General features: G+C 38.3%; 1 protein-coding gene across 4 annotated transcripts in view; it reads left to right on the forward strand.

The window, feature by feature from the left end:
• Positions 1-15,219, forward strand: part of TP63 (tumor protein p63) — a 210,070-nt gene extending 194,851 nt beyond the window's left edge. For 3 of the 4 annotated variants that reach the window (XM_039850671.1, XM_039850672.1, XM_039850673.1), the window contains 4 exons: positions 7,726-7,883; positions 10,095-10,239; positions 11,546-11,639; positions 14,571-15,219. In XM_039850671.1, coding sequence (XP_039706605.1) covers positions 7,726-7,883; positions 10,095-10,239; positions 11,546-11,639; positions 14,571-14,867 — 694 coding nt within the window. In that variant the 3' untranslated portion in view covers positions 14,868-15,219. Of the gene's footprint in view, positions 1-1,566; positions 1,682-7,725; positions 7,884-10,094; positions 10,240-11,545; positions 11,640-14,570 lie in introns of those variants that run through there. The other variant, XM_039850670.1, reaches the window with a different exon arrangement.
• The last annotated feature ends 603 nt before the right edge of the window (positions 15,220-15,822 follow it).

The following is a 15,822-nucleotide window of genomic DNA, read 5'->3' on the forward strand; positions in this document are numbered from 1 at the left end:
TTTCTTCAATAATGTTGATAATTTTTCCTCAGATTCACATATCTGGGGGTGCAAAAGGCAATATTTCAGGATCATCAATGTAGGAAAGAACAGAAGACACAGATCTCTGTCTCAACGCTAGACACGATTAATGTCATATTTCTAAGCTTGATTTAGAAATCTTCACCATTTCCAGAATATTTCTTTGAAATTGCTAGTTTTATATATTAAAAACAAAACAAAACAGATGAATATTGGCAATTTCAGGTGGCTCTACTTTACAGGTCATAGAACTGCCCAGGCTCTCATGGTTTTCTCAGTGTTAACTTTTTCGACTTCACAGCTATGTTAAGAAGTTGTTAGGGCAGGAGTTTATTAGCTCTGTATCGATAATGAAGGAAAAACTCAGATTAATTAAATTCGGATAGATTAGATCATTTTTCTGAATTTTCACATCTTATTGCAGAACTAGTCTCAGTTCTAGGTCTCATAGTTTGAACCTCTATGGTCCATGCACTCATATCATAACTAAAACACAATTTCTGCATGTTGTCTCATTCAGTCCTTGCTCCACAAGTGGTCCTAAATGTAACATATAAACAAGAAGTCGAAGCTAAAGTTCTTTAGTTGACAGTAATTACTTCCATACTAATTTGTGTCCTGGCATATTCTTAAAGATGATCCCAGTTCTTGCTGATGAAATGATTTACTGAATCTCAGCCCTAACCAAGTAAAAATGGCTTTATCCTTTTGCAAAAAGTAACAAAATGTGATTCAGAAGCCAGTTGGGAAACAATTTCCAAATAGTTCAGGGGGTTGCACAACCTTTAGCATAATAAAGAGATTTGTTCCTGACACCTTTGTGACATAATTGATTTCTTAATTATGCAAACGTTGCTTTCATGTGTTTGATATGTGCATTTGTAGGCCAAGTTTGTGACTGAAGGATTAAGATATTTATCCATCACAATCTGGGCACATATAAAATACTCATTAATAGTCCTTTACAAATGCATGATGGTGCAGCCCCCAGAATGATAAGATCATATTTCTTCACACTCATAGTTAGGCTAGGCAGGAACAGTAATGAGGTATCTTAATTGCGCAGATAACATTTTTCAAAGGATTAATTCTTGTCTCTACATTCCCTTTTTCAATCAATAGAGTCCAGTATGCCAAGTACTCTGCTAAGCACTTTGACCTGCCTTGTCTCAGTAGTTCCCAACTGAATCACTTGTGGAGTTTGAAAAGAAAAAGAAAAAAAAAATGTTAACCTGGGCCCCAGCCTGGGCTCAGAAGAGATCTAGGAAAAAGCATTTTTTTTTTTTTTTAAATTTCCAGAGGTCATTTGGATCCTTCTGGTTAATTACCACTACTTTATCTAATTTATTCTTCATAAAAATCTTGAGAAGTCATCTCTAATTTTAAAAGGCAATAAAGAGGAAGGACCAAAAATAGTTTTATGAGCATTCTATTCTATCTATACTATGATCATGAAGGTAGGAGGATGTGTTTCTGTATTCAGTTGATTTGAATATATGAAATCCTAAGCCTTCATCTTTTGTTTTCTCTGGTTCCTCTCTGCAGTCTCCTTTCAGCCTGCTTCAGGAATGAGCTTGTGGAGCCCCGGAGAGAAACTCCGAAACAATCTGACGTCTTCTTTAGACATTCCAACCCCACAAACCGATCAGTGTACCCTTAGAGCCCCTTTTCTGTATTTTGAGCTGTGTGTTGTGTTTCCATGTGTGTGTGCACGTGCACATGCACACATGTGTATTCAGCCTTTGTTAGTAGGACTTGAAGACACTTTGGCTCAGTGACTCAACTGCTCAAAAGCACACAGCCACTAGTGAGAAAATCTTTTCAAGGGACTCAAAACTTTACAAGAAAGGACATTTTCTGCAGATTCTGTATCCTCAGAACTAGTGTTGATCAGTCAGGAACCCCTGTGTTTGTGAGCTTTTGTGTTGTGTCTTGGGAGGGAAGGACTCAGGTTGGGAAGAGGGGCATTAAGTTGTTTATTAGAACTGTTTTCTGTTACTTTCTGTTGTGTTTCTAAAACTCAAAAAGAAGCTTTAGAGCAGGTCTCAAGCTTGAGATGTCTTTTTAAGAAAAGGAGATCAAAGTTATTATTGTCTGTGCATATGTAAATTGTAAGTGACTGAGAGACTCGGGCTCTTTTAATGCTGGTCATGCAGTAATATTGCAAATAGCAAACTAAAGTGTCAGGTGTACTGCTGGCAGGGAAGTGATAATTACCATAAGTAGCCAATGTAGGGGATGTTCTTTCATTCTTTTGAAAACTTGCATTATTAGTACCCTCCTATTAAGTTCATTAATGCTGTGTCAATCCCATAATTACCACCATACGTCAGCATCTGTGATAAGGAGTCCTCCTTGCTCATGGCAACCCTGGAGACTTATCCCCAAACTGTTGTTTAGAAAACAAGGCAAGTAAACCTATTTTGTTATTTTAATAAGAGGGTAAAACCACCCCAGTAATATTGTTCCAGGCAGTTATATATCATTCTTCAGTGCCTAAAATGGAGTTCAAAATTGTCTCACCAAATCTATGATTAATGTGTTTGATTGTAGCTCCTATCCCTCTATCCTACTATAAAACTAGCCATATTGTTGACATTGCTCAGGCTCCTTTTCCAGGAGACTTATGTTTTGTTTATGTGATGTCCAAGTAGACACATGTTAAAATCAACTTTTTTTTTTTTTTTGGCTCAAAGAGTTTAGAGAATCTGTCTTTTCCATTAAACACACACACACACACACACACACACACACACACATTTAATAATAGCATAAACACTTTAGGAATCTCTCTCCCTCATTTCCCCATACCAGATCACCAGCTCTTGATTCTGTGTCAAAATGATTTCTTGTTATTGAGGCTGTTGCTTTATGGATGTGTGATTTTAATTTTCAATAAACTTTTGCATCTTGGTTTATCTTGCAGTTTTTTTTTCTTTTCTGTCTCTCTTGCTTTTCTTAATTCCTTAAATAAGAATATTTTCATTTAAGTACTTGAAGTATCATGTGGAAGTCTAAAGAACAAGAGTAATAGAAGTGTTATTTTAGTTTTGCTTACATTGTGTCAGTATTTAGTGTTTCAAGATACTCTGTATCAATATCATCAATCCTAAAAATAAATTACAATGCCTACACTAACCCGAAAATGTTTAATTTTATCATAAGAAACCAGGCACTATAGTATCATTTAGTCACATCCCTGAACAAGTCTTGAGTTACATCTCATGTTGCTAAATTTATCAAAAGGAATTTAAATCAAGTCCAAAGTTATTAAATAATTTGACTTGTGCAACATAGACATTAGCAAATATTCATTCTAAAATCTTAGTTGAAACTGTTGTCCAGTGTTTTTTTTTAAAGAAATAACAATATATTCTGATCTTTAATTGCTTTAGAAGCTTCAAAAAACAATTGTTCAAAATAAAAATAATTTAGTAGCTTAGAAAAATACCAGGAAAAAAACATCTTTATGTTTGAGATAAAAATATATTAGTAACGTTAGATGATCTTGTTTAATTTGCAGTGTGTTTTCGATTAATCTAATAATTTTGATTCATAAATCCCATAAAGGGTTAATGAGTATGTTTAGTTTTTTCACATTTGTTTTTTCTTTTACCCAATTTTTATGAAAGTTTTTGATGTGTTTATAGTGACTTTTATATAAATGAACATATTTGAACTGATGGATAACATTTTACAATTATGATTGATCTATCTAGAAATAAAATGCTGCCCTTGTATTTAGAAGAAAGATTGCCCAGCTAGAGAAAAAGGTTACAGGCAGGGAAGTACTGGGGAAAATTTAAAGAAACAATCCTTTTCTGATGTTCAGCGTCTTCCCCTTTTTTTACCTTCCTCACACCAGAGGTATTTTGCAGTACCCCTCAATACTCTTTTCTGCCCTCAGATTCTGTACCCCAGAAATGGTTTCGTGAAATAGATTTACCCTGAGCTATCATCAAATTCTACTAAAGAGTTGCTTTATAATTAGCAATGGAAGATTTAAGGCAAAAGAAAGAATCCTTTGGTGGAATTCTAGGCATCTCCAGCAAGGTGGAAAAGATGACGAATTTTTGTCTTCTTAAGAATTTTGACTCTATGCCATCTAGATAGTCACTAGACAAGGAATCAGGAAACTTGCTATCTAGTCCTGGACAATCTAAAGGTCACTTATAGCTCCGAGATATTGAATTTTATTTTTAACAATGTACACAGAAGCCTAAATTGTTAGAATTAAGAACTAGGATTTACCAGGATTTCTCCTGAAAACTAGAAATACATGAAACCTGCCTTCCCTTATTTTGAATTGTTATATTGAATTTCTAGAAAAATCTCATATACCTCTAGAGAACACAATCTGAGGCTTACATCTTGTTATTTTTCTGAGAAGATTTATGTTCTTACATTTCTGTTTTTGTTTTGCTTTGTTTTGTTTTGGCAGGTGGATGGGTAAGAAAACCATAGTGGCACAGGTCCTGTTATCCTTGAACACTTTATTCATCTTTTCAGATTCACCATCAGTCTTTGTGAATGTCCACTCAAGGCCTTTAAATCAGTCACAAATTTATTCAGCCTTGCTCACTTTTCCACAGCACGTAGAGATGATCAGAATATTCTTTTTATGTCACACATTGCAAACTTAATATATTAGACTACCCTGACCTTCTTTTTGTGGCTTCAATACTCACTTAAAGGAGGGACATTCAGAATTTCTGACCTGTTCAGACTCTCTTATTCCCATTCATCTGCTCACCCTAAATTTTAGATTTGTTCAATTAAGAATATGTGCTACTTCCTCCTATTAATTCTCATCCCCTTGACCAAACGCTAGAGTATTAAACATTGTGGGGTGGGGGCGAGAATAGTAAAGATAAGCAATGTTTCTTGAGCATCTACAAATTATAGGACAATCCGGGGCTTTCATATAATCCAGTTTAATCTTCATAGCAACTCTTCTAGAATGAGTATCATGCCTGTTCTACAGATTAAGAAAATGGATCTCAAGAGACTTGTATAAAATCAAAATTAATTAGTGTCAGATCTAGAAGGTGAACCTAGATATTTTGGTTGACTCCAAAAATGCATGTTCTTTCTTTGTTCATATGTAGTTTCTGACCTACCTTTTTCAAAAACAGTTTAAGTGGTTTATAATAAATGAACTAATAAAATGGTTTAAAAAAAAAAAAACATGAAGAGAAAGGGAAAAGAGTTGTGACAGGATTTGGAAGAAGGTATTTACTATAACTGAGGATCCGGGGGAAATGCAAAGCTTTTAAATATATTTTTATTTTCCTAATGATGAACATTATTGGTTCAAGCGATGCCCATTTGACCGATTTAGGGGAATGGGAGAGATAGATAAAATTCTCTGTAGGTCACACAGGACCAACCTGCCTCTGGAGTCTGGGCAACCAGGCATCTTAAGTAATTTGTGGTGGACAAAGCTAGAAGAAGTGCCTGGCAAAACATCTCTTGGCCACCTTGCTTGTGCTTTCTTGCACTTTGATGTGGTCTTACAGATGTTCCTAAGTATATCCAAATGTGCTGACTCGTGCACATGATGGATTAGATTTGGTGATAGTTGAGGGGCTCCCTTTACTACATCCTTTGTTTCTTGCACCATCACGATCTCTCACATTTATCTTGCTTACTACTTCACCCATTTCTTGATTCTGTAACCTAATGCACACCACACTATCTTATTTATCTTGGACTAGGAGCCAGGAGACCTCTCTAGTCATCATTTGGCAATGTGTCACTTGGCACATTTTCTCTTAGAACCTTATATTTACCCATCTGTATAATAAGCATAATAATTTCTGCCCATCCCTGCCCTGCCATACCATTTTCTCCTCCACAGGGATGAGAGACTCTTTCACAAAATAGATAAAGGAGAGTTTCGTAACCTAAAGTATCTTAAAACTGGGTAGGTTTATTATTTAAACACCTCTTTATACAACATGAATCTAAAACTGTGAGTTCTTGAGAAGGACTAAAGAGAAAAATCAGTGTCCTCCTACCTTAAAGACAGTGATAGGAATATGCAGCTGAATTGTTAATTGTACATAAATTGTCGTGCTCATTTTTGCAAATGTGTATGTAGCATATTGCTCGAATTCCCTTATGTATGACTCTTCGGTGATATGGAATGAGACCATTCATTCCTATTTTGTGTAATTATGGAGAGCAGAATATCAGCTTCAAAGACCAAGCGTACTATTGTAGCACTCAAGTGCTAGAACCACTTTTTATTATGTTTTCAAACATTATTATATTATTTTTGTTTGGAACCCGAGTTCATTTATACAGCCTTCGAAATTTGTATTTTATAAATAGTTGTGTGTGTGTGTGTGTGTGTGTGTGTGTGTGTATACACACACACACAAATGAAACTCAAGGAAACATTTTTCTCTCTCCTCTAACATAAATACAGCTATAGCAGGGAAAAAACAAACAGGAACAAAATAATACATTTCGTTTGAGAAGTCTAAAAAGGGAGTTTTTTCTATCATATGTTAGAAACATGCTCGAAGTCCAATCTTCATTCTATGGTCACAATAATTGCTCACGGTTAATGCCATATCATCCATAAAGTTCTCCTTCATCTTTTTCAGTTCTCACCACAGCCCTACAAGGTAGCTGGGATTATCATCCCCGTGTATCCACCATTCTGTGAACTTCTCAAAGAGCCATTTCTTGTTAGTTTTCCTAGCTCTAATATCTAGTTCCTGTAGTAAGTGTATGTTTTTAGTTTATATAGTTTCCATGTGAGAAAACAAAGGCAGGGCTTGCATGGGGACCTAGAGCTTCCTAATATATACTGGAGGAAGACTTAAACTTTCATTTTCTGATTTTATATCCTGCCCTATTTCTAGTAGGTATCGTTAGTTCTGTATTCAAAGAAAAAGTCAAGAAAGCCAGTTGAGTAGGGAATATCATATGTAATATAGTGAATAATATGACAAACCAACTCTAGTAAATTTTCAAATTAAAGTTATGCTGAATGGAATTTTTTTTTCCTTTGTGTCCCAGGAGACTTGTGGAAAGTCAACAAAATAGTTGTTCGGACTCCAGGGTTCTGTACAGAGAGGCCATCAGCATTCCAATAGGTTATTTTATGTCCCATGAACATCTGTCTAAACTGACAAAGCATGTTTCCATGTCAAGGCCTCTGCATGAAGGCAGGGGCTGATGCCAAAGGCCTTGTTTGATTGGCTCTGCAGTTATTTTCTGCATATCTCAAATGGCCTAGGAAGCTAAAATGAAATGCCTCAGCTGCTATTTGAGTTTGGCTTCTCCATATCTTTCATAAGCCTTAGAGTCTTCATTCAGTTCTTTTCCTTTATTGATTTTGAAACCTATTTGAGTTGACAGGTAAGAGAGGGGAAAGGGATAGAGAAAAAAAATAGCAGAAGGAGGATGCAATCATTTTCCCTCTCACAAAGGATATTCTTTGGGAAGATATTCAACTTTGTACTCTATACATTCAGGAAAAATATAATTTGATGATAGTTTTGTGATCCCTCCCTAGTCAAGAAGAGTTCTCAGATGGAAATGCAGATAAATTATTCTCATCAATCCTGGAGGAATATTTTGCAAGTGTACAGTTTAAGGCCATGTGTTAATCTGAGACCTGTTGGAAATGACCAGTCCCCACTCTTCAGTGTCCCATGCTCACCATCATTCCAATGTTTGTGTTCCTAGGACTTCGATGCAGTCTCAGTCTTCATACGGTAACAGCTCCCCACCTCTGAACAAAATGAACAGCATGAACAAGCTGCCTTCCGTGAGCCAGCTTATCAACCCTCAGCAGCGCAACGCCCTCACTCCCACCACTATTCCCGATGGCATGGGAGCCAACAGTAAGAGCAACTCCCTTTAGTGGTAGCTGAAGGACCTACAGGCTAGTGTTAAAGGAAGACTCTGCTCTGGGGTGGGGGAAAGGCTTGCTCTTAAGCTAAGTGACAGAACAGATCAAAGTTGAGTGGCTTGAGTTTCTTACAGTGAACTTTTTCTCACTTTGAGGTGTGTGGTTCATTACGAAGCACATTGGTAAAGATGAGGAAGGCTGTTCCTTTCTTAGGGATAAAGATCTCTGTGAAAAGAACAGTCCACTTCCTGTCAGTGTGGATGGTGACCCACCTTCCACAACTTTTGAGATAGTCAAATGGAAATATATCCAACATGTGGGAAGTAGCATGGTGTGGTGGACTTACAATCTAGAGAAATAGATTATAGTCCAGACTCTATTGCAATATTAGCTATATAACTATGGACAAGTCACCTCTCTGCTCTAATGCTCAATTTTCCATTCTTAAAATTATCACTCTGAAAATTTAACATTTTATTATTCTTTGTCCCTATAGTCTTGGCCTTCTCAACTTGTCTGCTCCATTCTAGTCATAGTCCTTAATGAATTGGCATAGAGAGGAGTTTCCCATTTACTTATTTCCATATAGATTCCTCATAACAACTAAGTATAACTATAAAAGACAATGTGAGAATTGGGCTTCTAAATGGATGATGATTGGTATATAGATTTGTTGTAAATATAATTATATTGTTCACTAGAACTAATATAGCAAAATGGATACCAAACTTGAAAGAAAAAAGAACATAGTGGTAAAAATGCAGAAGGATGTATAATATCCTCAGGGATGCAGAAGCCTGAATACTATACATATATCCTGTAATCCTCCTCATAAAACAGTGCCTCAATCTTGTGTTTGAAAATCCTTCATCATTTTTATCAAGCCGTTAAACTTGTATTTCAGTGTTGCCTTAAAGAGAGTAGGCTTCCTTAAAGACCTTAAGGTAGGCTAGGATTGGGACTCTCTGTGGTCTGATGGCACATGTTCAGGTTTTAATGAGATGAAGATATATGTAATATGGTTGCCGGTTGTGGCCACAAAGATATCAGAGCCAGACTGCTCTCTCACTAGTGAAATTGCATCCTAAGGCTCAAAACCTGACCCCTTGACAGGTCTACGACTTTGACAATGAAAGGAAAAGAAACCATTTACTTTTTCCATAATTTTCTTTACTGTGACATCTTATAGTCCTCAGCTTTTTCTTGGGATGATGAAACAGGAGTAATGGTGATGATCCTTCACATTTGTGTAACACAGTTTGCCTACTTCTTCTTTATATTTCACCATTTTCCATTGCTGTCATCAGGAAATTCAGAGGGGAGATCCATGAGACATGATGGGCCCGTGCCCTTTAGCTGACCAATTCATTGCAGAGCTCTTTCCTCTTATGCATACTACTATTCACTAAAGTAGAAGCAAATTACATTTATCTTTTTGTAGACATATTATTTTGTTCTTTTTTTGAAGACAAAATGTTTTTCATAAATATAATTGATATTAAGCTTTTCTTCTCTGTAAGTGAATGTTTACAGCTTATGGTTTAGTAAAAAACTACCAGTTTTGGTGGTGTTCCCAAATACAATTCTGAAATGGACCATAAGAAAGAGCTGGAATTTTTTATTGCATTCTTCCTTATTATGGTTCTCTATGGTTTATGGTTCTCTATAAATATTTCAATAAATCCTCCTGTTCCCAAACAGATATTCTAAAGGTCACTCTCTCATTCACAGATTTGTTCATTTGTCCCCTTAACCTATGTTTAATGAGCGTATGCTCTGTGCCAGGCACTGTGCTAGGATCTGTGGGGATCTAGACAAGTACAGGATCTAATTTCCATGTTTGAAGAGATTAGTCTAGTGAGGGAGGTAGTCATGTGACCCATGAAGGCAAGTACAAGGAGGAAAGTATTAACATCAGGAGCAGTGAGCAATTGGATAGAGCATTAGAAGCAGAGAAGGAAGTGGGAAGAGATTGTCCTAAAAGAATGTACAAGGTCAAGAGGTGTGTAATTAGTTTGGACTTAGGTGACTCTTCTGATCGGTGAGATGTAGGGTGCTTGAAGGAGCGTCATGAGAGATAAGGCTAAAAAGGAAGCTTGATAGATTAGGCCCTTGGTAACATCAAACCAGGCAAGGTGGACCACTGGGATGCTGGTACGTGATGACGGCAGTAACCCTCTCTGTTCCTCCTGCTTCTGTTCAGTTCCTATGATGGGCACCCACATGCCAATGGCTGGAGACATGAATGGACTCAGCCCCACCCAGGCCCTCCCTCCCCCACTCTCCATGCCATCCACTTCTCACTGCACCCCCCCACCTCCGTACCCCACAGATTGCAGCCTTGTCAGGTGAGTCCACAGCATGTGCCTGTCCTAAGCATCTCTGGGTGGTGGAGGGCGGACACTGTCCAAAGTTAATAGCACAGTTGGAAAGAAAGAAAGCAGCCCTATGGTTTAAGTACAGCCACTATTATCTCTGATCCATGGAGTGGTCAGCAGTATTTAATCAAGGAACACCACTATAATCAACATGGGAAAAAGTGAAAATGTGAGTTTATAGGCATATAATTTTCCATGCCTCTTCCCCCATCTTCACTTTCTCCCTTCCTCCTCCCTCACATTTTCATACTCTCAGTTGTGGCCTTCAAATTGGTGCTCAGGGCTGGGGTTCCCAAAAGGGCAGCAAACTTGCTATCTCGCTCCCTTTCCTGCTCTCTAGGCCTCATAGCTCTCAGCCACCATGGGATTATTATTTTGGAGTTGGATGTCCATAAAAAAGTTTTGATGTTAGCAAAAATGACAGGAGCTTTCAAGAACTTGATGGCCTCTCCTGCTTTGCTATAATATGGGAAATAGGTACACTTGAGGCAAGGGAGTTCAGATAACAAGAAGAGGAGAAATGCATGAAGCCTGAAAGATCTATTTCTCAAGGAGGCAAGAAAAGCACCCAAATCTCATGCCTAGTGCACATTGTCTGCCCCTGCTTCATGTGCAGAATGATTCTTTCATTTGGCTGCTGGATTAATGTGTGTCAATCTCCATGTGATTGATGCATCAGAACTAGCTGTGTCATTTAAAGGAATGGCAAAGTAGATGGCTTATTCCACCCAGCTCTGGCTCCATGATGGCGGTGGCATTGTCGGTCTGAGACCAGCACCATAAAGGAGGGAGTCTGTATTTTGAGGAAGACATAAATCAAAAAGCATTAATGACTTCTTTGGATAGTGGCCTACAATGACCTATCCTAAGGACAGGTTCCATTTTCAGAACCATCTCAGAACCCCCAAATACAAAACAAAGTAGAGATGCTCTTTTTTGTACTGAAGAGCCAGGAGGCAAGAGGGCTGAGTCCTTCTTTTCACCCCCTGCAATGGCTCCTAAGGCACTTACATAGAACCCTTACGATGCAGACACCATTTGAAAATTACTGCTCTGCAGGAATCCTTACAGTTGATTCTAATTTTTATAGACCTAAATTTCAAGTCATTAATCATCCCCAAACCTCAAATCCAAGGACCACTTAACATTTCATCTGCCCTTAGTCTCTGTAAGGCATCCCAGGGCAAAATGTTGGGTTTTCCTTTATCTTGCCAATGCAGTTGGGGTGAACTTTCTTTTTCTGTTTCCTTCTTCCTCTTCCCTCCTCCCTCTGCAGTTTCTTAGCGAGGTTGGGCTGTTCATCATGTCTGGACTATTTCACGACCCAGGGGCTGACCACCATCTATCAGATTGAGCATTACTCCATGGATGTAAGTAACTGTCAGAATTTTCTCTTGAGTTTTATTTCTTCATTTTATCCCTCTGATGACATCCGCCTTGTAGTTCAATCCCCCTGGTTTTAAAATCCGTTTTTGTCATACCCCCAATCCTCAATTTTGATGGACTCCATAACCATATTAGAAAGATTCTCAGGCCTCAGCCTATACCTCTGAGAAGCTTAGCAATCAATCTTCCTCAGCTCGTTTGATCAGTCAGTTGTCTGTTGCATGCATACTATATACGGAGTAGGAAAGAGGAGATCTAATTCCCACCTTCGAGAAATTTATAATCTCTAAAGAATTCAGAGAACTTTTGGGATGTTCTTATTAACTGGTATAAGATCCCAAGGAGGATAGCAGGAAGCAGGTGGTATTATTTTCACTTTAAAACATGGAGAGACAACAATATAGTCATTTGCCATCATGAGTTGATGACAGAATCAGGAATAGAATGCTAAGGTGTAAACTTCTGGTCTTTAACTCTATTAGTTGGCTTCTTCTGCTTTTCCTTAAAGTAATACCTTAGGGGGGATTCAGCTGCTTCTCTCAGTAAGAACCATATGTTCATTTTCAATTCTGTCAGAATAGGGCCCAGACATCCCTGGTCATTGAGAAAGATCACTAGTTGCGGGTTCAAGTCCCAACTTTGCTTGTTAGCAGCGATGAGAACTTGAGGTTATCACTTTGCCTCTCTGGGTCTCAGTGAATCAAATTGGATTCAAAATCACCCTGTTCTGGCTTTGACATTCTTTGGTTTGTCTTTAGAGCAAACTGGATGGGAGGGGACTTTTCTTGCTTCCTACACCACTCCTGGCACTATTACTCATATGGGAGCTCATATTGTCCTAGTTTAAGGCAATCTGATTTTCCTCCCAGACTACCCTTCATGCTGGTCTCTTTGGGGTTTACTATCCTTTCTTCCAGCTTCCAGAGGGCCCTTTGGACTGGTGGAAGAAGACACTCTGCCTCTGCTTCTGCTTCTTTAGTTGGGATCTCTTTTTTCCCCCTCCTTGAGCACCGATGCTAGAGATGCCCTTGCAGCATGAGAATGCCCCAGCCCTGTGGTGACAAGTTTATGCTGTGACGCCCCTATGCCCACCCCTATTTACCCCATAAGTCACCCCTGGCTGCTGCTCCCTGATGGAATAAATTATAGGTGAAAACTGTGGAAAAAGCTTAAAGGGTCAGTTCTGACAGGTTTCAGATAACTTTACAATGATGTTCATCCACTGAAGGATAAAGTTGCCCTGCGTGTGAGAGACTTACAAAATGGAACAGGAAATTTGTTCCTTCCCTATATTTCTAAAGATGTACCTTACATTTACTCACTTGCCCGCACTGGGGAGTGTGTCAGTGTGCACCCTTGGCTATTGGGATCTGCAGCCGCTCTTCACTAGTACATTTCTGCTAGCATTAACTAGGTCTTATGCCAGTCTCTGGGCCATAGCTTTCTCACCTGTCAGTTATAAGTTCAAATCTATTCAGAGAGTCATGCAGATTAATGGAGCCTAGTTTACAAAGAGTTTGGGACTTACTGGGAAATTCAGAAGTGTAAAGAGCCATGCTCACTTATGTATTTGTGGATTTCTTTTTTTTTATAACACATTCTTCTGCTAGAATAGGAAATTGGAGTATCCATACTGCAAATATCCAAATTGGGAAATATTGGGAAGCTATCTAATTTCTGCATCTTCACCCAGCTTCTTCTATCTCATTACTGGAAATAGATGCCACTTTTTCAGCTTGTCTCTCAATATCAGTCTAAGTTATTTGGCATCCCTTCCTGGAAAAGGAATGTGGTTAAATTTGGGAGTTTTCATAAGTATCCCCTCTGAGATGCAAGAATGGATTAATAACATAACATAATAATACAAATGGTTAAGATTTAAAGTATATGCTTTATAATTTGCAAAATACTTTAATATCCACATTTACTAGGAGTCCACAATGTCTGTTGACCTAAAAAGGAATTGTATCCCATTTTACCAGTGAGGCCCAGTAGAGAATAAGTGGCTTGATGAATGTCTAGAGCCAGTAAATGTCAGTAGGAGAAACTTTGTCAAAGTCATCTGTCTCCATACACAAAGTTATTTCTACCCACCATGCTGTTCTATAAAGAAACATGAGCCATCACTGAAACAAGCTAATGAAGCACTAACATTGATAACTATGAGATACTACCAGTTAGTTAAGGTAAACCATATTTGTAATGCCTCTAGCTCCCATCCATAGAACATGAGCACATACTCTGCATGTTGATACCCTGGTTTGTCCAAATACCAAAAGGCCTTTTGGCCATTGGGGCAGTTTTAGACTGAGAGGATGTCCTGAGTCCCCAGTTCATTCACTTAGTTGTATAACTTTAGACTTGTCAACCTCTCTGACCTTCAGCTTTCATATCTAAAATTAGGTGTAATAATATCTATCACTAATCTGAGCATTAAATGAGATCATGAAAATAAAATAATTAGTTCAGTGCCTGGCATGTAGAAAATGCTCAATACCTGATCTTTTCTTCTCATTTCCTCATTTGAGTGCTGGCGACATTCCATTAATACCTTTTTTCCTAATGACTAGAGCCATTGTACATTTAAGTGTCAGAAGGTACCTTTACCTTATGTTTTTGTTTTGGAATTTTTGCCCTCTGATCTAAATACTGTCCCCATTTTACTAATGGAAGAAGCGAGACCAGTAGCGAAAGAGTGAAATGTTATCCACAGCAGAGATGGCCCCTCAAAGCTGTACTTTTGTGCTTAGTTACATATAGTGCCAAAGGTTATCTGAGAGTTAATTTTATTTTCCAGTTTAGAGATCAATACACGTCATTTAAACCAGAACACAGGGGAATGACAAAATGGTGTAGACTAAATGTTGATTGTCTCTTTGTCCTAATTCTCCCTGACTCCTTTTCCTACTGCACAGGATTTGGCAAGTTTAAAAATCCCTGAGCAGTTCCGACATGCCATCTGGAAGGGCATCCTGGACCACCGGCAGCTCCATGACTTCTCCTCCCCTCCCCATCTCCTGCGGACCCCAAGTGGTACCTCCACAGTCAGTGTGGGCTCCAGTGAGACCCGCGGTGAGCGTGTTATTGATGCTGTGCGCTTCACCCTCCGCCAGACCATCTCCTTCCCACCCCGCGATGAGTGGAATGACTTCAACTTTGACATGGATGCACGTCGCAACAAGCAACAGCGTATTAAAGAGGAGGGAGAGTGAGCACTAATGTCTGAGCTCTTTTTGTTCTCTTCCCATCTGCCTAGCTCCCTACAAGGCACTACTGCTTGACCTTCCAAACGTTCTCCCTATCTCCTTCCTCTTCTCAGTCTAGTTTTTTAAGGGAAGGAGAAGAGGCTACTTTTGCCTAATTTCCACCCTGATTCTGGCTTTAAGCCCTCAAATGTATTGCTTGACAGAACTAAAGTTGTCACAGCAAGGTAGAAGGGGGCCAAAAAAGCAGTGGGTATCTTCGTCAGCTGCAGAGATGTCTCATTGACTTTTATAAAGCATTTTCACCCTTATAGTCTAAGACTATATATATAAATATATAAATATATGATATATATTTTTGAGTGGGGGCATTGAGTATTGTTAAAATGTAATTTAAAGGAAAGGAAATTGAGTTGCACTTATTGACTTTTTTTTAATTTACTTGCTTTGGATAGTTTATCTATACCTCTTCTCTCAAGGGGTATCATGTATGTTAATACATATCTAGAGCTTGATGGTATGTGTAAGTGACAATGATGTATAGATTTCTTAAGTTCTTTTGATGTTAAACACAGGCCACATCAAATCTTTGGATAGAGCCACTTGTATTTACCATTGCTTATTACGTGGGTGAAACTGTATATATATGTACATGATTCTCAGTGTTGGTGTATTATGTGTTACTGCCATTCCTACTAGTGATGGTGGTTCACTTTGGGATTATTTAGTTCAATTTCAAGAAAAAGTTTATATTCACATTATCACACGCTAGAGAAAGAAAATACGCTCTCTTGTTTTAGATTGGGAATGAAGAATATGGAGTATAGCTAAAATTTTTAAAAGGTCCATGGCCAGTTAAAAATACCTGGTATCATGTATCTGGGGATGTATTAGCAGTTCCCTTAAATTCACTACCAAACACCTGATCTCTTGGCATTTATTGGAAAAACATCTGCTGCCATTA

The sequence above is a fragment of the Pteropus medius genome, unplaced genomic scaffold (assembly GCF_902729225.1).
Source record: "Pteropus medius unplaced genomic scaffold, Ma_sr-lr_union100, whole genome shotgun sequence".
NCBI lineage: Eukaryota > Metazoa > Chordata > Mammalia > Chiroptera > Pteropodidae > Pteropus > Pteropus medius.